At 47.4% G+C, this 24348-nt stretch overlaps 1 protein-coding gene across 1 annotated transcript; it reads right to left on the bottom strand.

The window, feature by feature from the left end:
* Window positions 1-849: 849 nt before the first annotated feature.
* CDA (cytidine deaminase) lies at window positions 850-24348 on the bottom strand. Its single transcript, XM_036914520.2, has 4 exons — window positions 23945-24348; window positions 12521-12632; window positions 7729-7786; window positions 850-5007 (listed from the first exon to the last, which is right to left on the bottom strand). The coding sequence occupies exons 1-4, from the start codon at window positions 24099-24101 to the stop codon at window positions 4891-4893; spliced, it is 444 nt and encodes a 147-aa protein (XP_036770415.1). The 5' UTR covers window positions 24102-24348; the 3' UTR covers window positions 850-4890.

Genomic DNA, 24348 nt, shown 5'->3' with positions numbered 1-24348 from the left:
TTAACTATTTATTCTATAGTTTCCTTCAGATCTCTAATATCTCCTGATTTGACAGACGAAGCCATTTAAAGCACACAGTTGACCATGACACCCCCACCCCTGCCTGAAACTGATGGCTGCCCTTTGGAATAAGGTCAACCCTTAGCCACGCCTGCTTTCTCTGACCTTCCAGCCACCCCTACCAATCCTTTTCTTTTCACGTGCATTCAATTTTTACATCTTTAGATGCCTGCCCCCTGGTTTCTATGCCTTTGTGTAATTTCTTCTCCTTGACTGTGGGCTGGACCTTAGAGGCTTGCTTCTGAGGAATAGAATCTGGCAGAAATGATGGGATGTCACTTTTGTGGTTAGGTTACAAAAAGACTCTGGCTCCTGTCTTGCTGGCTCTCTCTTGCTTCTTTGGAGGGAAGCCAGCTGCTGTGTCGTAAACTGCCCTTTGGAGAGCCCAGGTAGAAAGGAACTGAATAGTAACAGCAAGAGCCCATGGGAACCAAATCCTGCCAACAGTCACATGAGTGAGCTTTGAAGCGGATCCTTCCCCAGTCAAGCCTTTGGATGAGACTGCAGCCCTGGCCGGCACTATGACTGCAGCTTGTACAAGACCTGGAGCCACAACCCAGCTCTGCCCAGATTCCTGACCAGCAGACACTGAAACAATGCATTTTTGTTGTCCTAAGCAGCTACATTTTGGCTTCATTTGTTACACAGCAATAGACACTGAATAAACTAATGCAATCGTTATGCCATATTTTTTCTGTTCAGTCATAGCGATTTTAGTTTCTCCCCCTTTAAAGTCCCCTCATCATACCTGACATTACAGACTGTTTCTGCTGTGCCTGTTTCTGTGCTCAGCTAAGCATATATGAAACATTACATGTGTGTGAGACTTATTAGGCCATTCCATTTTTTAAATTCTTGAACAGCATTTTCTGGCTTCATTTCTGACACATGTACCCAAAGTACCCCTCCTGGCTGTCAGTAACAGTTGTGCCCTCCTTCCTGCCAAAAGGAAATCCTAAAGAATCTTGTAGTTTACATAAACAATTAGCAGCTGCCAGCAAGAGCAGCAGAAATAGCCATGCTTCTGTTTATTTCCATGGGAATCTGGCCCTCAGCTTTAGGGGCCTAAAAAACAGAGAGCTCTGAACAATAGAGCATGTGCTGCTCTGAAATCACAGGCCCTCAGAACAGTGGGACTGAAAAGTGAAATTTCTTTTATTTTAAACAAACATTCCAGCTTCTCTCCAGCCACATGAATGTTGCTTTTCCAAGCAGACACTGTTGAAATAATTTCTAGAACCTTTCTTTGAGAACTGGCTTTCCCAGTGTTTCCACAACACACAAGAACACTGGGCGTAGCCCTTTAGGCAATCCTCATTCTTTGCACCCCCAATCCCCATTCCCTAACTAACTGGGTGCCCCCTCCCTGGGCCCAGGCTGGAGCAGGTCCTCCTCAGCGCTGCCTTGCCCATTCTTAGGCAAGCTCTATTCCTGCTGTTTGCTCCCAGAGCACTTTCTTCCCCTTGGGTGACACTCGTCCTGAAGTACTGCCATCATTTAGAACTCATTTTCCCACTGGGTAACTGAAGGCTCCATGCGGACTGGGATCTCATCTGTTTAATTCACTGCAGTGTCCCCAGAGTCTGGTCCCAGCCCTAGAACACAGTAGGCACTCAATAAATCATTGTTAAAGGAATGAATAGATTGGGTGTAAAAGACTGTTGCCTCTTTGTAAAAATCAAATCCAGCTTCAATGGACCAAAATTTGTCACCTTTAATCAAAGTAACAGTGACATTTATCAAGAGCTTACTGAGGGTCCGACATTGGGTATATGATTTCATTTGATCTGCACAATTCTGTTAGGGGAGCGTTGTGTATTTTGCTGGGTTCTTGTCCCCGTTACGACAAAGATTTGAAGGGCAGAGATGCAGTAGTAGTGAAGCAGAGTAAAATTTTATTTAGAGTCACGCACTTGGAAGGTGCAGGCGGCCTCAGAGAGAGGAGTGCTCTAAAAGGTTGAAGAGACAAAGTTAAGGCTCCGCACTTAGAAAGCGCTGGCAGCCTCAGAGAGAGGTGTGCTGAAAGGTTGAGATGAAGTTTTATTAAAGGTACGCACTTACAAAGTGTGGGTGACCTCAGAGAGAGGAATGTGCCTACGGGTTTAGGGTTTGGGGTTTTATAGGCAATTGATGATTTTCAGGAAAGCGACAAAAGGCTAGGTGCAGACCTGCCAAATGGTCTCAAGAATGCTCATCTTTGTCAAGACATTAAGTTTCTTCTTTTAAACCTGACACAAGAAATTTACTGCTGTGATCCCTTCCCAGGCTATCGGTTTCTGTCTGGAAGCAGATCAGTCAAGACTGTCTGTCCTGCCTCCAAGGTGGGCTGAGTTGTCTGTTTGATTAAAATGCAATCTTAGCTTTAAGATAGAATTCTTCTTGAATAAGTCAGCCCTTTTAACAGGTGCTAATTTTTACAATGAAATCATAGGCTATGCAGAGATACTTTTCTTTATCTGGGGAGTATTAGGCATGCTAGGTCAAGTTGCTCTTGGCCTTCTGCACTTTAATGGACTAACTCATTAACTCTGAGTCTTTTGTGGCTTTCTAGTTTTAACTGGTTAACTCTTTGAGTCCCTTCTAGTGGGCTTTACTGGCCTTATTCTCTTTGTACCCCACTCATATCTATTTTCCTGCCTAACAATTCTATGAGATGAATAGAACCATCCCCATTTGACAGATGAGAAAATTGAGTCTCAGCATAATAAAGCAATTTGCCCAAAGCCACACAGTCTGGAGGATGCCCAACTCCGAAGTTCAAACCTTTTTACCATTGTGCTGTACTGTTTTTCCTTATCAAATAAAAAAAATTGTTTTGGAAATTTAAAAAAGTTCAGATATATAGAAAGAAAAATATCACTAATCTGGATTCTCATCAAGCAGAATTTTAACTGATGTTAACATGTTAGGGTATTTCCAGCTTTTTTTTTCTTTTTTCATCCCCCTTTATTGAGAATATTCAGAAGCATATGCTGAAGACCCCAACAGTCATTTCTAAAGAAAGGCAGAGTGGAGTTTTGTAACATGTTGTGCAGCAACATTGTAATTACTTTCGTGTCTCCCAAGATGTCAGCAGGTAGGTCTGGGTGTGTTGTGCAAAAGCCAGTCTTAACAGACAGCAGGGCCTGCAGATGCTCCGGATCTGAGTGGAAAGGACTCCAGGCAAGGGGTGACTTACCTGTCCTCTTCCTGTGCCTCCAGAAACATGCTTGTCTCGGAAAGGGGAAACCTGGGCTTTATTCTTGCCCCAGCCGCCGACGCTGGGCCCAAGGCTACCTCCTCCAGGAGGACACCAGAGCAGTCAGCCCCTGGAGAGGGCAGCCTGGCTCCTTCCCCTCAGTCCTCACCTTCCTGATTGTCTGTGTGTGTGCGTGTGTGAGAGAGTCTGATAGTCACTGCACCAATGAAACAGTCCCCTCCCTGATGCTCCTCACACCCCAGGTAGCATGGCCCACTGTGCCACCTTGGTGCCTGCCTGGATGACAGTGTGTATTTCTGTGCATTAGACCTACTTACACCTCTCTTTTCATCCCAGACCGTGAGTTCCTCAAGGGCAGAAACTGTTTCTTATACATTTTTCTCTCTTCAGTGTTTGCCATATAAAAGACTCAGGTACATAAAAGCAGCCAGACATCAGCTTCGGGAGAATAGAAAAAAACACCTGGAATCAGACAGACCTGTTTCAAATTTCAGCTGTGCCACATATTAGGTGTGTGACTTTGGACAAATGACTTAACCTTTCTGAGCTTTGATTTGCCCATTGGTAAAATGAGGGTAATATGCTCTTAGCTTAATGAGTGAGGACTAAATGGGTTCATATACGTTAAACACCTTAACACCTGGCAGAAAGCACACACTTTTTCTAGGCCACAGTGGAAGTTACAGGACCCAGACTCTGGTCTGAGCTTTGCCACAGTTTTTGAGCGAATATCTCAACCTCTCTGATGCCCAGCACCTCATCTGTGAGTAGGAGGAGGTAACGCACTTCATGGAGTTGCTGAGTGCTTTAAATTAAACAAAAAACAATCCATGCAGGAGTATTTGATATACAGTACTTTTTTTTTCTATAGTTAGAAAAAAATGGCTCAGAGAAAAGATCCTCAGAGAAACATTTGTTACACTGTCTAGAAAAACTCATGCCTCCCTATTTATACTTTGGACTCTCCCCGACACCCATGGGTGCTCAGGTTTATACTGAGCCCAAACCAGACAACAGCCCAAAGCAGTGGGGCCTCCCATCTGGAGACTGCAGGGGCAAGAAGCCTAAAATCTCAGTTCTCCGCACTGAAGCGTACACAGTTCCAAGATGCCCATCTCCTCTCCCAGCAGAAAATGCCCAGGTCTTTCTGTAAAGACAAATCACCCTGTTCCCCTGAGAGCTGTGAGCAACAACAGAGACTCAGAGCAAAACAGGCTCCCTCGAGCCAGGACATCCTGAAATGTCTATAACAGAAAAAATGGTTGCTCAGAACAGGTTAGGACCTCAGGAAGGCCAATAGCGAAGCCATCCAGACTTGGTAAGAATTTTAAAGAGGTTGTGCAGGAGGGAAAGGAAGCGATGGGGTGCGCTTGTCCTGGGGAGGACAAGGTAGGGTGCAAGGAGGGCCTTTGGCCCAGGCTGGAGTGAAACTCTTTATCACTTCAGCAGATTTTCTACATGGTGCTTGAGCGTAATTTGGGAAAGTCATCTCTGCTCAGCCCGTGTAGGGTTGGGGCCCACTAGGCAGATGTCCCCAGGTCTGGGGGAGCATCCTCATGAAGATCTCTGGGCAGCTGTGCCCTCAAGCATGTGGGAACCCAAGCTCTCCCAGGCCGAGTGCTCTCCGACCTTCACTGGATCTTCTGCAGGTCCTCGGGCCCAAAGGAGACAGGCAGCAGCTCCTGGACCGTCCTGACGACGTACGAGCCGTCCGGCTTAGTCATGTAGACAGCCCAGTTGGTGCCGAACTGGAAAAGAGGCAAAGCCAGCATGAGGGAGGCAGTGTGGCCGAGGGGTGGGACTTACCTGGGTCTGAGTCTGGCTCTACCTCTTGCTAATGGTCCTCTATGTGCCTCAGTTTTCTCATCTGTACAATGGGGATGATGATAATCATACCTGCCCCTAGAGCTAGAGGGAGGAGCCAATGAAAGATTGCATGTTAAGCAGTTACACAGTGCTTGGCACATGGTTAATGGGAAATAAATGCTCTGTTCAGTGATTAAGGACTCACCCAGGGCTTTATAAGAACAAAAGCTAACCCTCTGGCTGTGATGACAAATAACTGATATATGCGTTCCTCAAAGCAGCTGTTTACTCCTCACAACCACAGAGGTTGCATGCCTGCCTCTCTAAACACCAGATACCACACACCCATGATTTCATCATCTTCCCTTTGAGCTAAGTGCTACTATTATACCCCTTTTACTGATGAGGAGACTGAGGCTTAGCAGGGTAGAGTCAGCCAAGCAGAATTTTAGCTTAAATCTGTCTCCCCATCTGTCTCTGACACAAGCAGGAGCTATACTTGCTTGCTCTGTGACCTTGGGCAAAGGATTAAATTCTTTGGGTCTCAGTGTCTTGATCTGTGAAATGGTTTTAGAGACAGAAGAACGTATCAGACAGGAGGTAGATGGAGAGTTAGATCTACTGTGGTGTAATGGAGAGACTTCTAGAGTTGGTGTCAACAGACCAGGGCTCTACTGGGCCCAGTGTTAATGAGAATTGGAGGTGGTGTGTGTAAAGGGCCTGCATGCAGAGCCTGGTACATAGCAGCAGACATTCAGTTAACAGAAGCCATTCCTGTTAAGGAAGGAATTTTTCTGCTTGGCAGATTTATTTAGATGACAGATGAGTAGAGGCCAGTTTAAGTGCCAGGTCCCTGGTCCCCAGGCTTCGTCTCCTATTATTTACATTTTGGTTTGTTTTCACTGTCTCTCCTTCAGCCCGTTCATTCACCTTCTCTCTAAACTGTTTGGAGAAAACACCAGTGAGCAACTGGAACAAGTACACGGTGCTGGGTGGCCTTTTCTTCCCTAAAGTGAGATGAAGATCATACTGCGAATTCAGTGCCTCTGTGGTAGCATTTTTCATCTGGATTTGGGACATGAACTCTGCTAATTGTGTCTGCTTTGCAGTCCTGGCAAGAAGCAGAAGGAAAATGGAGATGTTTGTATGTTCAGCAGATACTTGAAAACCCCAAGACACAAAAGCAAAGCTGAAACAACCTCTCTTCGCCATGTGCTTAAACAACTCCAAGAGCAGAAGCCCCCCTGGAATAAGCAGGCCCTATTCATCAAAGCACCATTATGTCTCCTCCATGGCTGAAGATAATTGGTCCGATTTATAGAACCATAAAAGGCAGGGGGGCTGCCATGAGAAGCGTGGGCTCTGCAGTGAGTGGGCCCTGGCTCCGAATGCCGGTCACCAATAATGGCCCACACGTCCCTCACAGGCTGATGATGTCACATCAAAGCTCAAGAGCCTATGGGATTTCCCAAGCTGGGGGCTTTAACTTCTGGGGCTCTGGAGGGCACAGACCTCTTTGAGAGTCCACAAAAGCGACCGATACCTCCTTCCCTAAATGTGCACACACACAGAAAAATTTCCCCTGAACCTGGATTGAGAACTCATTGAATCCACCCTTTTGTTTTTAGAGTTGAGGAAACTGAGGCTTTCCATCAAGATGATCTTTGTAAAAAGTATAACAGATCCCTAAGTCCCTTCTTAGAAACATCTAGTGGCTTTCCTTTATTTTTTATTTCCCCAATTTTTAGAAAATGTGGTAACATTTGTATAAATTTACCACTGCGACCGTTTTTTAAGGGTACAATTCCATTCCCTTTATTCTCGGACTAAAGGCCCGTAAGGCCCCATCTCGTCACTCTTTCCCCGCATTCGCCAAGCTCTCACCTCTTTGGCCTTCTTGCGACTTGGCAGGCGAGTGTACGGGCATTGAGCTTGCTGCTTCCTCCGCCCGGAAATTTCCTCCTCTGGACCTTGGTCTGACTCTTCTTTCCTCATTATTTATATCTCTGCTCAAGTATCATCTTCAGAGAGCACGTTCCTGGCTATCTAAAGCAGGGGTTGGCAAACTTTTCCCTATGAAGCACCAGAGAGTAAACATTTGGGCTCTACGGCTATATGGCCTTTGTTGTAACTGCTCAACTCTGCTGTTGTAGGGCCGAAGCAGCTGTAGACATACAGGAAGGAATGGGCATGACTGCATGCCGACAGAACTTCATTTTAAAAAGACAGCAGAGGACTGGACTTGCTGTCCATCTGCCTTTGTTTACCGACCTCTGACCCTGGTCCGGGGTATGCCTGCTGCCCCTTCTATCACTGTTGAGTCTTCTGCTTTCTTTTCTCTATAGCCCTTATCATTCTCAAAAATTCGACTGATTTTACTCCCTGCTCATCGTCTGTCCTGTGCCAGACTTTAAACTCTGTGAAGCCTTTGTCTTTTGCTGCTGTCTGTCCAGAGCTAGCTCAGTGCCTCAGACAGAGTAGACACTCACTCAGTAAGTATTTGTTGAATGAAAATATAATTTCCAGGGATTCACGGAAGCATGAGAAGGCCTTAGAAGTCAGCCAACACAGCAGACTGGACAGTTGTGTCTCCTGGCTGGCAGCTCGGCCTGGGAAAGGAAGGCATCCGGTTTACATTCCAGAAAGAAAGAGAAGCTGCTTACCTCTCTCATGACTTGCCGGCAGGCCCCACATGGTGAGATAAAATCATCTTGTAAGTCACTGGGGAAGGAGAGAATCAAACAGGGATCAGTCTCTCCTGAGACATGAGGATAATCACGTAAAATTCAGGCCCTGAATTCCTGCCTAGCCCCAGATTAAGTCAAATCTTATCACCCAATTCCTGATTCACAGATACACTGTGTCCCTGAGGCTAGGAAGAAGTGCTTGGCAGCTTTCCACACTTTCAAGAGGCAAGGCCATGGGCAGGGGCATTGTTTTCATTAGTGTGTTCAATAAATGGCTTGTGAGCATTCATTGTCTGTCTTCTAGACTCCAGGGACACCAAGGTTAAGGAGAATTTGTCTCTGGCTTTCAAGACATTGTTCGGCTCAGTGAGTAAATAGAAAACTAGGCAAGTTATCATTTTAAGCAAAATGCTTTAAGAACACATAGTAAGAAGGGGGACAATCCCTGCCTGTGGAGTGAGGGAGAATATTTTATGGAGGATGTTGCATTTGGCCCAGTCCTTGGAGGCAATGTAGTCCTAAGTCACCATTAGTGAGCATCAAGATCTACACCAGGTACTTGATATACATGATTTCAGTTAATTCTCAGTACAATCTGATGTCAGAATGACCATTTACCTGTGAGAAAACAGGTTCAGTGAGACGAAGTAACAGAGGTGCTATTCTGAAGTCCCCATTTATTCTGTGTTGCAGGAAATAGTGTGTGCAAAGGTCCTGAGGCATGAAAGAATAAGACATGTCAAGGAGAAAAACAGGCTCCTTACATTTGAGGAAATTTGGAGAAGAGATGCTTACAGCCAAGGGTTTGCCTCTGAGAATTTAGACATCTATAGGCAGTCCTCCAGCTCTGAGCAGGATGGACAATGGGGTTTAAACAAGGTGGATTTAACCATAAGAACCTCAAGTCTGCTGCAGTGCCAGAGGTTAAGCCAGCCACCACCATCATCCTTGCTCTCCTAGACCCGCAGCTCTGTGGTATCTCTGGAAGAACACAGGATTAAACTTTGGATCTTGGTCAGCTCCTCCTTTGGCTAACTATGTGTGACTTTTGACCAAGTCCTTTTAACCTATCCAACACTCATTTTTTTTGCCTGTAAAATGTGGGGAATAACAAATATGGATACTAGAGGATAAAATGAGATAAGGTGTGTGAATGGCTTTGTGAACTTTAGAGCTCTATACACATATTGTTATTGCCTATATTAATTACTGGCACTTACTCTTTCACAGATTTAAGCTCTGTCATAGTTTTAGTTATCATATACAGTTTCATTACTTCCTATGTGATCTATGTGCTATTTTGCAATTAAATTATTGTATATTAATAGTGATTATCATGTTGTTTAATATGTGCCTAGAGTGTGTCATCTTGCAAAGCACTTACATGTATTATCTCATTTTGATCAACCAACACTTGTTGAGCACCTACTATGTGCCAGGCACTGTCAGGGCCAAGGTGAACAAAACAGATACAGTTCACTGTACTGGGGAGTTTCTGACTAGTAAGGGGAGCCAGACAACCCACCCACCCACCATGTATCAAGTGGAGGTAGAGATAGATGCTAGGAACGGCATAAAGCAGCTGAGTGGAGAGAGTGATGGGGTGCTATCTTATTTAATCCTCATGATAACTCCCTCTTGTATGTGGGGTCCAGTCAAAGAAAGGTCCTGCTGTGGAAAGGTGGGTCCTCTCTGAGCACACTTCCAGCCTCAGAACCAAAGCCCAAGGGAGCACGAAGAGGTGGGGACTCCTGCCCAGGATGCGAACTGGGCCAAATTAACCCTTACGATTACCAGGTGACAGGTGTTACAGCCAGTGCCTCTCAAAAGCTCTTTGGAGGCTGGACTCTGTGTTATTTTTCACTTCATTCCCCACACGTTGACCAGAGCTTGCTCTATGCCAGGCAGGCATGGGAAAGGAGCAACAATGACAGGTCAGAGAATCCCTGCCTCCAGGGACCTTACCATCTGGAAGGGGAGATAAAGTCTGCATGCTTGTAAATGCTGTAACACAGGCAGACTGTTGTTAAGACCATGGGAGAGGTGCTCGGAGTGAAATTCAGCCTCCCTTCCATGCCTTGCAATCATACAGGTATGATCTGGCCCCTGCCAAGCTCACCACTTCCTTTCCCAATTTAGGGACATGCATGGCCAACTGGCCAATGGACATTTGACCTGCCTTAGGGTTTTCAAGGGGGTCAGGTGAACATGCATTCATTCTCCTGGGAAGCTGGATTTGGCCTAGGGTTCAAAAGTCACAAAATGGTGCATCCAGGTAGCATATCTAAGAATGGGGAGACAGCCTGATGGTAACCGTGCCTTACAGTTAGATGCATTTTTTTGTGCCAGGCACTGTGCTAAGGGCCTATGTGTATCTACTCATTAATCCTCTAATCACCCTATAAGGTAATACTCTAATTATCCTCATGTTCTAGATGATGAAAGGTGACATGACCTGCCTAAGGTCACAAAGCTGGTAAGTGGCAGAACCAGGATCTGAACCCAGGACCTGTGGGCTCTGCCTCTGGTAGTTTTGCATCTTATAGAAGGAAGAAAAATAACGTTAAAACAATAGTTTTAATTTGCTGCATACTCAGTGTCAGGAATTTTACAGAAACTGTATCCTGCATCCTCCTGACAGCCCAAGGGGTAGGTGTTACTCTCCTCTACCTTACAGATGAAAAGCTAGATTCAGATCATTGAATCAACATGTCTGAGGGGATCGTGGAGTGGGATTTGAAACCAGGTCTCACTGACCCTGGAGCCAGGTTACTACTCAATGTTGTGCCAAGAGTAAGACTTAAAACCTTGGTAGATGCATCCTAGAATGTGCTGGGTGCCGCAGGACATTTACTGCTCCTGCCTTCACTGGTACTGACAGTTTCCTGTGGTTTCTGCTGCTCTCAGTCACACACTGAGCTCATGCTTATCAGACTAGACAGGCTGGAAACCTACTGGCTTTGATGACTACAGCTGGGACCCCAGCGGGATAAGCTTATCTCCCCATTAGCAAAACCCCATCCTGGGCTCTGCACTCGCCATCTTACAGATCTCCAGGGGGCTCCCTTAGACTGTTCACACCCGTCAATGTTAACAAGGGAGCTGGCAGTTTCCATTCATTCTCTAAATCCACACTCTCAATTTAACAAGTCATTAGTGCAATAATGATTGCATTTCTGGCTCAGTGATGCCAGTGCAGGCTGAATACTGGAGTAGGGCAGTTGGGTGCCGGAAAAATGCGGGTTTTATGTAAATAAGGACGTTTGCTAATCATCCCTAGCAATACCCAGTCATGTTTAAAAGCAGATAATGACCAAGAGAAAAAGCCTTTCATTTGGCACATTCTAAACAGAGCAAGGCTACTGTGCCATTATCCTTTTGTTAACTTTGTCTTCTTTTCCTCCAGAATATCATTATTTTCTTGGATGAGTTTTGAGATTGAGTTTTTCTCCCCCTTTTTATAAAGCGTAATCCATATCCTGATTTCTGCTCATCTGCACAAAATGTTCTCAGTACAGCCTCATTTATTCCTCCCAAAGCTGAAGGGGAGCCAGGACAGACCTTGGTCACAGGGAGGGCTCTTGGAAGCTGGGGGCCCTTCTCCATAACTGCACCTTTGGCTCTAGTTACTATGGAAAAAAACCTTCAATAGCCTGGTCCACCTTGGGGCCACACCTAGGCAAAGTGTAGGATCTTATAAAAGAAATGGGGGCTTGTTTCTGTCACACAGCTCCCCATTGGCCTTGCTCTAGGTCCCTGCATTTCTAACCCAGCCAAAAAGTTCCTGAAGTACCTCCACAGTGAAGAGATAATTCACTCCTAGTACATTCCGGGCACCTACGTGTGCCAAAAGACAGATACGTGGTCAGTCATGCAGTCTCCTTCTGGGTGGGTTAAGGATTTCCCACGTCATTTTCCCTGCACCATTAACTTGCTAAGCAAACTCTCTCTGACAGTGCAAAGGTACACACTAGAGCCATCACCATCAAATCAGAAGTGTAATGGCATCCAAATTAGTAAAAGAGTCCATTCACACTGAAATCCTGAAGCCACTGAGTCTGGGTCCTGGGCCAGCAAGAACTCAATGAGCTCCCTTTGAGGGCATGCACATGGGAACCTGGGTTTATATGCTTGGGGCATGCAGAGAGTTAATTAGTGCTGTCGTTCAGTCAGAACCTGGGCTGGAATCTGGCTAGTCTGAACCATGACCTGGGTTTACCCGGCTCTCACCCCATCAGCTTGTCTTAGCGTCCTGGTTCTTGGCATTGAGAGGCGAACAATGCTGAGTGCAGGAGTCAGTCCGCACAGTGAAGATCCTAGCTCAGCTCAAAGAGGGCGGGGAAGAGTGTCTGACTTCCTGGCACAGCATGGGGCAGTGGAGTGAGCTCTCGAGTGACTCTAGAGATCTAGTTTTGTCCTGGCTTTGACACTAACTTCCAGGAAACTTGCTCAACCTCTCTGGGCTTCAGTTTATTCTACTGAAAAATGCGGGTAGTGGCCAGGGAGTCTATACAAGGTGATTTTTAGGTTTCCATGCTGCCTTTCTGTGCTGGCTTGGTGTTGCCATGGTTGTTTATCTGCTCTGTAGGCTCCCTAAGGGCAGAGTCCATTTCTTATTTACCTCTTTATTCTTAGCACTCAGCCCAGCCCTGCAGTGCCTGGCACTTAGGAGGTGCAGAATAAACATGTGTGATGAATGAATGGGTGTGTGGTGGATGTTGGCTGAATAGATGAACGATTATTGCTGCAGTCTGCCTTTCCCACTCACCTGGCGATAGCAATTGCCTTGAATTCTTTGTACCCTTCTGAGATGGCCTTCTGGATAGCGGTCCGTTCAGCACAGATGCCCAGTGGGTAGCAGGCATTTTCTACGTTGCACCCTGAGAAGAGAGGACAGCCCAGTGGTATTTCTGGCAGAACCACTTCCTGTTGCATGTGTTGAGTAAGAGGTTTGCCCCATTCCAGTGCAGGAAGGGACCGGTACACTCAACAAGGTGTGGAGGAAGGGGTAACTTGACTGGGTGCATTGTGAGACTCTGTGTGGCAGTGGCCACTCCCCAAAGCTTCCACTCTCATCACTTAACCAACGCCTCTACCCTAAAGCATAGCCTGGGAGCAGGGGTAGCATAATAAGGCAGATCAACCCAGCCTTACCTGCCCAGCAGAGTTCGAGGCTGCAGGAGATGTTGAGGTTAAGAAGGTAAGCAGAGTCCCAAGCCCTGAATCTAAGAGACAGAAGCCACAGTGGGGGTAGGGTGGTCTTGACACAAAGATTGGGCCTGGGCAAAATTTCTGGGGCTGATTACCAGCTATCAGAGTTCAACCAGGGTTCTATGTCAATTGTGTTGCAAAACAAACTGTCAAAACAAACAAACCGACAAACAAGAAACTTCTCCACTCCCAGGAATTTCCCTGAAAAAAACAAAACCCCTGATTTGAAAAGATATATGCATGCCTATGTTTATTGCCGCACTATTCGCAATAGCCAAGATATGGAAACAAACTGAGTGTCCATCAATAGATGAATGGATAAAGAAGATGATGGAATGTTATTTGGCCATAAAAAGAAAAGAAATCCTGCCATTTCCAACAACATGGATGGATCCAGAGGGTATTGTGCTCAGTGAAATAAGCCAGGTGGAGAAAGGCAAATACCGTATGATTTCACTTATTTGTGGAACATAAAAACAAAGCAAAACAGAAGGCACAAAACAGCAATAGACTCACAGACACTGAGAAGTGACTAGTGGTTCCCAAGGACGAGAGGAGGGGAAGGGAGAGGGAGGGAGTAAAAGGGCACAAAAATTCGCAATCGCCATGTAAGTTGATTGTGGGGACTGTTGAACCACTGTGATGTACATTTGAAACCAACATAAGATCGTATATTAACGACATTCTAATTTAAAAAAAAGGAAACTTCTAAGCTTTGTCAAAGGTGTCTCTGACTGTACAATTCTTAAGGCAATTCGTAGGCCTCCAATGGAGGTGGAATGCTAAGGAGGCAGAGCCTGCAGGAAGGGAGTCCTGCCAGGGTCTGTCTCAGGAGTGTCCCTGGGGGACAATGGGCAAGTCCTGCTCCTAGCGAACAAGAGATCAGCAGAGCCAGAACGGCTAGCAAACTCTCCAGTTCAAAGGAGGTAAGGCCATGAACAAATGGCCAGAGGAGCTGGGCTTTCCTGTGGCTGTCAGGATGTGGAATATGGTCTGTGCCACTCTTCGTAGCTTGCCTTTCTCCCTGAGGCACAGATACTAATTTTACCCCAGCACTCATTTTCTCCTTCTTGCTTTAAGTAATACAAGTGATCCCTATTTCAATATAGCTGATCACATGGCCACTCGGCTAGAGACTGTTTTAACCATGTGGTTTATGGCCATAGGGATGGAGAAACGAGACAGAAGGAACTTGGGATACTGGTCAACTCATGGAGCAGAGCTGAGTTGCCCATCTGCCCTAGACCAACTGCCCACCCTGAACTGTTATGTGAGAGAAAAAAAGAGAATTCTGCCATACAAATATCCATTGTATTTTGGGATTTTTATTACAGCAACGTAACCTGTATCTAATACAGAAATTCGTGCTGAAAGTGAGATGCAGCCTTAACAAAAAAATCTAAAATATGTGGCCCTGGCTTACAGCTGGGCTATGTGAGTGAAGGAATACAGACTTGGTGAGGTGGAAAGCTGATGGATGCTGCTACTCTGTGGCAGATTATTTGGTAAAGCCCCACCTGGCAATAACCTGGAAGGTGACCATTATCTACCATTAGGATTCTTCTGCCTGGCAAAGGCAATCAGCCCTGTGGCAAAGGTCTGACTAATAGGATCTTTTCTCACCCAGCCTACTGAGGTAGTCACCATTAAAATGAGGCAGAAGGGATGGGCCAGGCTGGGGAGGCAGCTAGTAAAAAAAGGAGAGTTGTCAGGCTTAAGAACTATGCTTAGGAAGGATTTTGGGGTGTGATCCTGCTGTATGAATGAAAGCAAATGGAAGCAAACAGACTGAGGGAGGTTTCTAAGTTCTTGATAGAATTAGATGGCCAAGGAGGCCACAAGTCCGACCTACAAAAGCCTATGATTGTTCACCCGCCATAGAAACTGTACCATCAGTAGTGAGCTGAGAGCCATGTGGCCTGAGGAGGGCGCTCTCACTAAAACCCACTTTGTGTGGACAAGGATGGTAACGGTCAGGCAGGAAGCTCCCACAGGGCAAGCCAGGGGCCCCGGCGGACAGACGACAAGGTGCTTACCCCAGAACAGAAAGGGGGGTGTTGTGTATGCCAGGGCACGGAATCTTCACACTTCCTGCCCAGCAGGTTCGATGACTGCGTGGACTGGTGGCAGCTGTGTCCCTGGGTTTCTCTTTTCCTAATGGGAGATTTGATGACTGTTAACTCATTCCTACTCCACTTTGTATATTGTGGGAGTGGGTGTGAAGTGGGGGACAGATGACTGCTTTTTAGTTTTGGGGCCACTGGACCAGCAGGGCCACATGTGGACCTGAAGAAGGAGACTGTGTGCCACCTCGAGATCTGGCTCTTGGAGCTGGCCGCAGTGACTGGGTGGCGCTTTGGGCTGCCTCCCTTAGGGAGGCGGTAAGTGGGTTCTATGCGTGGGAAGGAGGATGTATACAGGTACTTCCAGGCCACAGCGGGCCCTACGGCAGACCAGCTGTTCCTAGTGTTCACTCTCCCAATAGATTCCACTGGAGATTACCCAGGCACAAGGCTACCCAGCGGGAGACTACGTGTCCCAGCCTCCCGGAAGCTTCCTGCAGTCCTGTAGTTTCAGCCAGTGAAATCTGAGCAGAAGTGGTGGGGCAACTTCTAGATTTTTATGTTTATGGGAACACTGCTTCCTCTCCACTTCATCTTTCCCTTTCCCAGGAGCTGAAACATGGATATGATGATGTTTCGAACAGTTTTGAACAGGAGGCATCACTCTAGGGATGGCAGGACCTCAAGACAGAAGGAATCTGATCTCCTGAACAGCCTTGTGGAGCGGAGCAGAGCAGAACAGTCCATGCCCAGCCTACCCCCAGTCTGTTAGAGGAGAGAAGTAAGCAGCCATCTTGTTTGAGTCACTGTATTTATATTTGTCTGATCAATTTAGACTGCTCCTTACCTATTATATTCCCTTTTACTAAGTCTGAGTCTTCATTGTGATTAGGAAGTATTTTCTTTCTCCTGTATTCACCAAATTTGGAAATTGGTCATTATCTCCTCATATATTTTCCTCACAGAATTATCTGTCCCTTCATTATTTACATCCATGTGTTTGGAGGGGTTAAATTAATCATTTAACCCATTAACCATTATCAATGGTTCTCACTATCACAAGTGTTCATGTCCAACCAGTGCAGAGGAATGGATGCTACTAGACAGCCTGCCCCTGGTCAGATGGCCAATGCTGATTAGCCCATTGTGGATCAGGTGCTCAACTCTGATTGGCCCAGGTGTCCATCCTTAGACCAATAAAAAGGTCATGTGAGAAAAAATGGCAGCTCCCATTTGAACTACTTGCTAGGAAATGAGGTGGGGCTCATTACCCAGAAAAAAAGAGGAAGAGGTGATAAATTGTCAGAACAATAGATATTCTCTGTAGTCTACCTTTGGTGCTCAATATACACAGCTGCCCTTTTTCCCAAAACTAGAATTCCAAATCTGTCCGCACATAACACCACACAGCCATTCCATGCACGATGAACGCACCCACCTTAACACCAGAAAGAGATCTGCAGGGAAGGTCTGCCAAGCCAATGAAAGTTAAATGAATAAATTTGTATGTCTCTCTTGCTCCCCACCTACTCTCCCCAGCCAAGTTCCTGGTGCTCATCTGAAATAACTCCCTTTACACCTGCTCTTGCCTGCTCATACCTGCCCACCTTTGTTGACCTTTGATCTCACTTTGCATGACTTCTGCCTCTCTCAGATTCAGATCCCTGCTGGCCTTGCTCCCCACTCCATTCCCTGTCTGGCAGCCCTTCCATCTCTGCCTCATCCCTGACTCAGGGACAACACTTTCCCTATTTAACATGATTCACTTAAATCTTGGGTTTCGCTGATGTGCTGTTAAAGCAAATTGTCGGATTGCAGAAGACCCAGTCTCTCAGGATGACTTCCTGTGTCTGCATTTGAAATTTAGAATGGCCTCATACAGATAAATCTTCCTTTACTATGTGTAAAAATTTCAGTGGCCCAATTAAGGAAAGAGAGAAATTGTTTCAGAGGGGTGCACACCCATATATTCCACTGCTCAAACAGAGCTCAGTGCTTTGCAGGAAGAGCCCCTGTGTTCCATTCTGACCGGGGACCCCTAGCCTTAGTGGCTCTGAGAATTTGGGAGAGGAATTGAACCTCCTGGAGGCTATGTCCTCATTTGTAAAATGAAAATGACAGCACCTTCCTCGTAGGCCTCTAGTAAGAATGAGTTAAAATCATGCATGTAAAGCAATTAGCACAAAGCCTGACACAGAGAAATAAGTGTTCAGCAGCTGCTAGCTGCTGTTTATTAAGTGCACGAAAATCAAGGCTTTGATGGGGGTGGGCATGTGTGACTGAGCTTCTATTCCTTCTAGACAAGGTGTGATGGTGACCCCATCTTTGTCCTTCAAGCACTTTGAAATCCTTTCCATGGTTACAAGGTTCTACATAACCTTGGACCTCATCTTTGTTTTCCAGGCTCATTGGCTTTTTAGCTGTTCCCCAAGGATGCCAAGTACTCTCCTGCCACCGGGCTTTTGCACTGGCTGTTTCCAACTGCCTGGGACTCTTTTCCCCCTATATGCAATGGCTCACCCTACTCTGGTCTCTGCTCAAATGTCACCTCCTCAGAAAAGCCTTCCATGGTCACCCTATCTAAAATTCTTTCCTCCTCCCACTGCCTCCAGCTCTCTCAATCCATTTATCTTGCTTCAATTTTTTTCATAGCACTTAGCATTTTCCTGCAATAAATGTCACTATTATCTAATTCCCCCATTGTAGTGTAAAATTCCTGAGGGAGGAGACTTTGTCTGTGTTAACACCACGCCCAGGCCTGGATTGCGAGGCCCGGTGAGGCTCTCAGTTCCTTATTATCAAACAACAGCCATTTGGCATTTACTACTTCGGTGCTAGATCTCAAGATGCAAAAGAATAACTTCTTTTGGGGCCTCTAGCAAGTTCAAGTGTGATTTCCCAGACTTGCTTTAATAAAAAAAAAAAAAAAAAGAGGAAAGAAGCCCTTAGCCATGGACTGCAATCCTGAAAGGCTAGACAATTTTGTTTTGTTTCCCTAAGCTCAGAAAACAAACCATAATCTATCCAGGCAAACCAGCTCCATTCTTGGGGTTGCCTTCACTGACTCTGAAACACCCCTGAGAGACAGGCTGGGATGGTGCCCGGTCAGGAATCCATAATTATGAGATTGGACCAAATGATAAATACTATGGTGATAGTGCTCTTCCTACTAATTGCTTTCTTTTATTGCTTTTCTTTTACCTGCCAGGCACTCCAAAGAACACTGTATCTGCATTATGTCTTTAATCCTTTTAATAACTCTAAGGCAGATACTCTGATAATCATCCCATTTTATAGAAGATAAAGGCTGAGGCTGGTGGCAGGGAGACAGGATTCCTATTCTGTTCTGCCAGATACAAAGGACTATCCTTCTTCTCTATGGCATTTTCAGTGAGGACATGTTTTGAGTTGGTTTGGTACTTAAGGCAGGGCTGGGGTCAGATGCTGTCAAGACATAAAAAGGAAAAAGGTCACATAAAGGTGATCTGGGCCTTGTCACCCAGAGAAAAGAGCAATGCTGAAGAGCAACGTGCCCAGCTTCTCTTCTGAGGGATCTTATTAAGACTGGAGCAGAGGTCCTCACCCTCAAGCAAGTGGGCACCAGCATCTTCTAGACAGCTTCTCAAACAGATTGCTGGGCCCTGGTCCTGGAATTTCTGCTTCACTAGGCCTCGGTTGGAGCCCAGGAATTTGCATTTCTAAGTTCCCAGAAGGATATGGGACCACTTTTGGGACTCACCATACTAGAGAAATATCCTGTCCATCTGCCTGAAGACATACTAGACTCTTTCCCTGCTCCTGCCTCCCAGCTTACTGCAAATGCAACACACTCTTTCATATATGAATTATATTCCAACTCAGTTCTAGCCTTGAGGGTTTTAAGAGAAGCTCATCTTTGCGATGAGCCACTTTGGGGCCACAATGGAGCAGAGCAGCAGATGAATCTGGGTAGGGGATAGTGGGAGCTGGGTTGTGGTGGGAGAGCAAGGCTGTAAGAACAGGCAGCTGGTTGTTACCAGACCCCCAAAGCCCAGGTTCTTGAGTTTCAATGTTACAGAAATGAACACTGAACTCGAAAGAAAGAAAGCAGAGTGAGAACTTGTACACCGGGAAGCTGACGGAAAGAGGAACGCCAAGCTCTTTGAAGGGGTTGCACGTAGGGCTTAGAAAGGCTGTTTCAGAGAGTGAGGGGTTTTGGGAGCAATGACACTGGGAATTATGTCCTGATGTTATCTTATCGTTTGGGTTCTGGCGGTGCCTCTCCAAGTTCAGCAGATGGTGATTCACTGGTTTTTCCAAAATACAGTCAGGGCCTCCTTTGTGATGTTTCTAGAGGACAAGCCTAACACAGAAGAATTTTGTAAATTCTTCTTCCCTCAGGGTAATGATTTTAGTGAAAACAGGGACTGGTTACTAATTCTTAGGAGCGTTTGTTCTGGCTTAAGATATGATCGATTGGTTGTTAGTCATATGGCCATTTAATGGAAATTATTTGTGTTTAAAGACATTCTAGGAATTTTACCTTTCAACCTTTAATCCTTTACCTTTTAACCTTTAAGATGGAGGTTCAGTTTAACATGGAGTCCCTCTTGCTCTTCCCTGTCGGGTTGCAGTTAGGGAAGCCTGCTCTGACTCTCCTGGAAGGGCCGGGGTGGGGCCGGGGGCCTGCAATGGGTCGGCGCTGTGGAGAGGGGGCCGTATCAAGCACCAGATGATTGTGGAAGCAGGGGCCAGGTAGGCGTCAGGAGCGCAGGGGCTGGTCAGGGGGAAGAGGGATGAAAGGTTAAGCCCAGGCAAGCTGAGTTTGGCAAGTAACCAGAACGTTCATTCTTAAGTGTCTAAAAAAAAAATGTGTTTGTTCCTCCCAGAATTCATTACAACTGATTCAGTAAAGTGGCGTTTTCCCTAAATGGCAGTGGGGAAGACCCTCTAGAAAGAGGAAGAGAGGGAGAGATGGACCATTTTCCCGAGGACACGAGCTCCCCACCCCATGGGTGCAGCCGGCAAGGGTCACACCTGCTGAGGGCCCCACGTGGGAGGCCCTGGGCTGACGCCGCTCCCCTGTGCAATCTCCCTTCGGTCCCATCTTACACCTTCGCATTACGTCTTTCCCTCAGCAGCTCTTTCTTCCCCAGTGGGCTCCCCCCTCAGCAGTCCCAGAGGATAATTGTTGTGGTTATTAATTACCTGGGGGCCCATCTTTAAGGATCACAGGGCTGGGATTATAGAGGGAAAATGATCATTATTACGAGAGTGTGACAGCAAGGCTGTCAGACTTGCTTTTGAATTGGACAGATACCAGCCATGTCTGAGGATGCAGACCCCACAGAGGTTGGTCTTTTGTGCAGCTGGAGAAAGTTACAGAACTGGGCAGACCTGTCCTGCCATAAGCTATAAACTCAGTGTCTACATTCAGCTATGCCCTCTCCTTATCATCTCTAATTCACCCCACGAGGCCCTATCAGGTTTCCTTTGGCTATTCAAGTTTCCCTCCTCTCCAAGCCCTGCTCTATTGTCACCTACCCTCCCTTCCATCTAAATAAGGAGATCCAGGGATTCTGGAAAATGGCCTCCATTTGTCTCCCTCTGCTCAGCCCAGCTCACCCTGCTCTTCAGCATATCCACCTTGCAGCCAGCGGCAGCAGAAAGAGCATGGCGTTTGGAATCAGATAAAACTGAGTTATCTCATTTACTCAATGTGCATTTGGCTTTTGGTTTGCTTTGCTTTGCACCGCCACACCCCTTCTTATGGCAGCAGCCCCACTCATTCTCCCCACCCCACCAGAAGGGATATGTGTGTGAATCAACTGGCCTAATCACACTGCCCTGTCATGACAACATGTGATTGGAGATGGACCCAGCAGAGCCCTTCCCTGAGATTTTTTCCATCTTCATCTTGAGCTAGTGGGGAAGAGTTCTTTCCTATCTGCTTTTGGAGGTTGTGAGAATGTAAACCAGAGGCTGCTTGCACTCCTGTTCCCTGATGCCTGGAGAAAGCCCGCCTACAGGATAAGAGAAAGAAATCAGCACCCAGAAGGATAAAGAAGGGTATGGGGACATTTAAATTCCTGGGTTCAGCTGTCCCTGAGACAAGAGCTAACTTTGCCCATTATGGTTCTGGGCGGTTTCTGTCATTTACAACCAAAAGTACTCTGAGTAATGCATGTGACACTCATTGTCTCCCCTCAATGTGGAGGCTGTGAGACGATAAGAGACCTTCCATGCCAAGTGCTTAGTGAATGCTCAATCCACCATAGCTATTAATATTGCTGTTGCTCCCTGTCCATCATGTCCCCAGCACAATCCAGCATCATCTTCGGCTTCCTGGGTACCTCAGCATTGCCCTGGTCTGCCTGGCTAGATATCCTAGAACCATACTCCTTCTCTCCATTCTACCACTGCCCATCTCAGTCCTGGTCCATTGGTCCCACACAGTATCTCTTACATCTTTCCTTCCTTTCCATTCTACCTGCCTCTGTCCTATTCCAGGTCATTCATTCAGGTGTTCAACAGCCTTAACTGGGGACCTATTTTTAGGCCAGGTAGTGTGCTGGTACTGTAGATAGGTCAGCCAAGAAGACAGGTATCACCCCCAGACACTTTTTCCTCTGTCCCAGCCCTCCTTGAGTGCCAGACTAACTGTCCTCAAACACCACTTTCATGTTATTCATCTTAACAACATTCCTTAGTTCTGTACTTCATCAACTCTCAGTGTTATCAAGTCCCTGCTTGGCCTTCAGAAGTCCGCCATGCTCTGCCTCTAAATAGTACTAATAACACAAACAATATCATTCATAGTATTAGTAGTAAAAGCAGCCACCACTTGTGACATTCTTCTTGCAGTCCAGAAACTGTGTTAATCACTTTATAGGCATGAGTTCATTTAAAGCCTCACAACCGGGGCTGAGATTGTACATACTCTGTGACAGATGCAGCACAGACCAACCATCAGGGAAGACCCTGATCCCACGCTGGGCCAGGCAAACCAGCTCTGTTCACAGCCATCCTGACAGATGGGGGTTATGATCCTCCGTTTACAAAGGTGCAAGATAAGGCTCAGAAAGCTATTGCCCAGGACCACTCAGCTGATAAACAGCAGCACCAGGATTCAAAACCAGGAACCTCTAGGTCCAGAGCCTTCACCTCACCCCAGAGGCCCTTCCTTGCAATTTAAATAGGCCACACCCTTGCTCACCTCATTCATTCCCTCTTAGGATCTTTGTCTGAGGCTCCCACTTTGAGTCATGCCCTGGGCAAGAGGAGTGGCTCTCCATGTCACCAGGGACTATGTCACTTCTGCTCACTGCGATATTCCCAGCACCAGGCACATTACCTGTGTGTCATTGGTGCTCAGCAAATATTTGTTGAATAAATGAATCAATGCAAAGATGGGGAGGGCCTCTCTCTGTACAACATCTAGAGGGGATGTGGAAGAAATGGAAAGAATCAATGACTGACTCTATGTTGAAGACCCTGGAGCCATGGGGCAGTGTGGGCTGCGATGTTTCTTGCAGTGGTGGTTAGTGTGAAATACTCATCTGAGCTGCCAGGCCAGGCCTAATTTCTACATGATGCTCAGAGATTCTTTAGTCCCATAGAGCAGTGGACTCTGGAATTGGGAACCCATAGTTGGAGTCCCAGCTCTGTAATCTCAGGTGTTTAACCTCTCTGAGCCTCAGTTGCTTCTCTTTAAAGTGGCAATACGGGTTGTAGGGAGAGAGGACAACATCAGTCACATTGCTTTCACAGACGAGCACTCACTGAGGTTACTTCTGTTCAAAGAAGTGTAAGACCCAGGTGACTTGTGAAACCTGACAACCTCAAAAGACAAGGGGTACCATGACCATCAAGAGGTGCCCAGGGAGGGCAATAGAGAAGGGGAGGTGCCAGCCGCCAGACTCACAGATGAGCGGTGGTGGGGATGAGCAGCTCGCACCTGGCCCAGGGCTGCTGGCACAGGGGTGGGGGTGGGTTTAGGTGGGTGGGAGGTGGGTGTCACCAATTGTCAGCATGTGAGCTTCTGTTCCTTTAAATAGCTGCTGCGGCCAAGGGGAAGGGGAAGTCTGGGCAGCAGGGCTGGGCATTTCTGTCGGTCCCACTGTGCCAATTTTCATCTCCCCACAGGGGGCTGGGGGGGTGTGGGGAGGAGCACGGCTTCTCCCTGAATGAGAATGCCCCTTAGCTGAGCAAAAACAAATTTGCATTTCTGTTCAAGTGAGCTTTGCTATAAAAGCAACAAGCCACAGAAAAGGAGTGGAGGGATAGGTTCCTGCTGATTCAGATTCCTGTCCACACCTCCCCAGGCTGGCACTCATTGCTGGCAACCCAACCCCCCTTCTTTCTTCCAAGACCCTCTGCAAGGCCCGCGTCCCACTAACAAGTCTCCAGACCTGGATTCCTTGCTTTCTCCCCCAGGAAGGCAAGTGACAGGAAGAAAGGGTTTTGGGAACCCCACCACCAGGGCCCCATGTGACCTTGAGAAAGTCCTGTCACCACCCTGGGCCTCAGTTTTCTTCACTGAAAAATGGGCATAATACCTAGCTCAATGGATGGGAGGGTAGGGCTTGCTGGTACGACCTGTGGAAGCCGTAGCGGGGTGCCAGACCGCACGCAGAGAGGGCTCAGGAAATGCTAACCGTCTCCCTCCCAGCACAGGAGACTGCTCAAGCTCCGCGTTTATAGTCTCTCCTCCAGCGACCTCCCCCATCGAATCCCCTTCCCAGTCCTCCAATAACTGAAAGCCAGTGGATCTCAGCAGACCTTCGTCCCCACAGTCTGGGACCATAGGCAGAGCAGGGACGAGCGGCAGCGTTGCAGGGGAGGCCCAGCGAAGAGAGACAGACTCCCCTCCCCAATGCGGCGCCTCCCGCCCTTCCAGCTTGTCCTCTGAACCCCCCAACCAGGCCAGCCGCGCTTACCCGAGAAGATACTCCCGTCCCAAGTGAGGAGGGCGGCCCCCACCGGGAAGCGACTGTAGGGGCAGTAGGCGGACTTCTTGGCCTCCTGGCAGGAGATCAGCAGCTGCTGGACGTGCTCGGGCTCCAGGGCGCCGCAGGCAGGACGCTCCCGGGCCATGTTGGTCCCGGGGTGGGCGGAGGAGCAGAACTGCGAGCTGGCGGCCAGCCTGGGCTGGGCCCGCCATGCCGGCAGCTCCTCCCCGGGGAGTGTCCCTCCGGGAGGCTCCCAGGTGCGCTCCTGCTGGGCTGCTGGGCGGGGCCGGCAGGGAGTGGAGGCCCCTCGGTTTGGGGTGGGCGGGTGCGGTGAGTGTCCCAGTGAGGGAGGATGCGACTGAGTCCGCAGGGGCTTCCCACTCTTCCTTGGG

Source organism: Manis pentadactyla, chromosome 4 (genome assembly GCF_030020395.1).
Source record: "Manis pentadactyla isolate mManPen7 chromosome 4, mManPen7.hap1, whole genome shotgun sequence".
Classification (NCBI taxonomy): domain Eukaryota; kingdom Metazoa; phylum Chordata; class Mammalia; order Pholidota; family Manidae; genus Manis; species Manis pentadactyla.
This window is presented reverse-complemented; position numbering and strand designations above follow the sequence as displayed.

Excerpts from the sequence above, each read along its gene's own strand:
- CDA (XM_036914520.2), bottom strand. The coding sequence starts at position 24,101 with ATGGCCCGGGAGCGTCCTGCCTGCGGCGCCCTGGAGCCCGAGCACGTC. Across the intron at positions 12,633-23,944 it reads GGACGGGAGTATCTTCTCGG|GGTGCAACGTAGAAAATGCC; the intron begins GTAAGCGCGGCT and ends CTCTCTTCTCAG. Across the intron at positions 5,008-7,728 it reads GCCGGCAAGTCATGAGAGAG|TTCGGCACCAACTGGGCTGT; the intron begins GTAAGCAGCTTC and ends CCTCTTTTCCAG.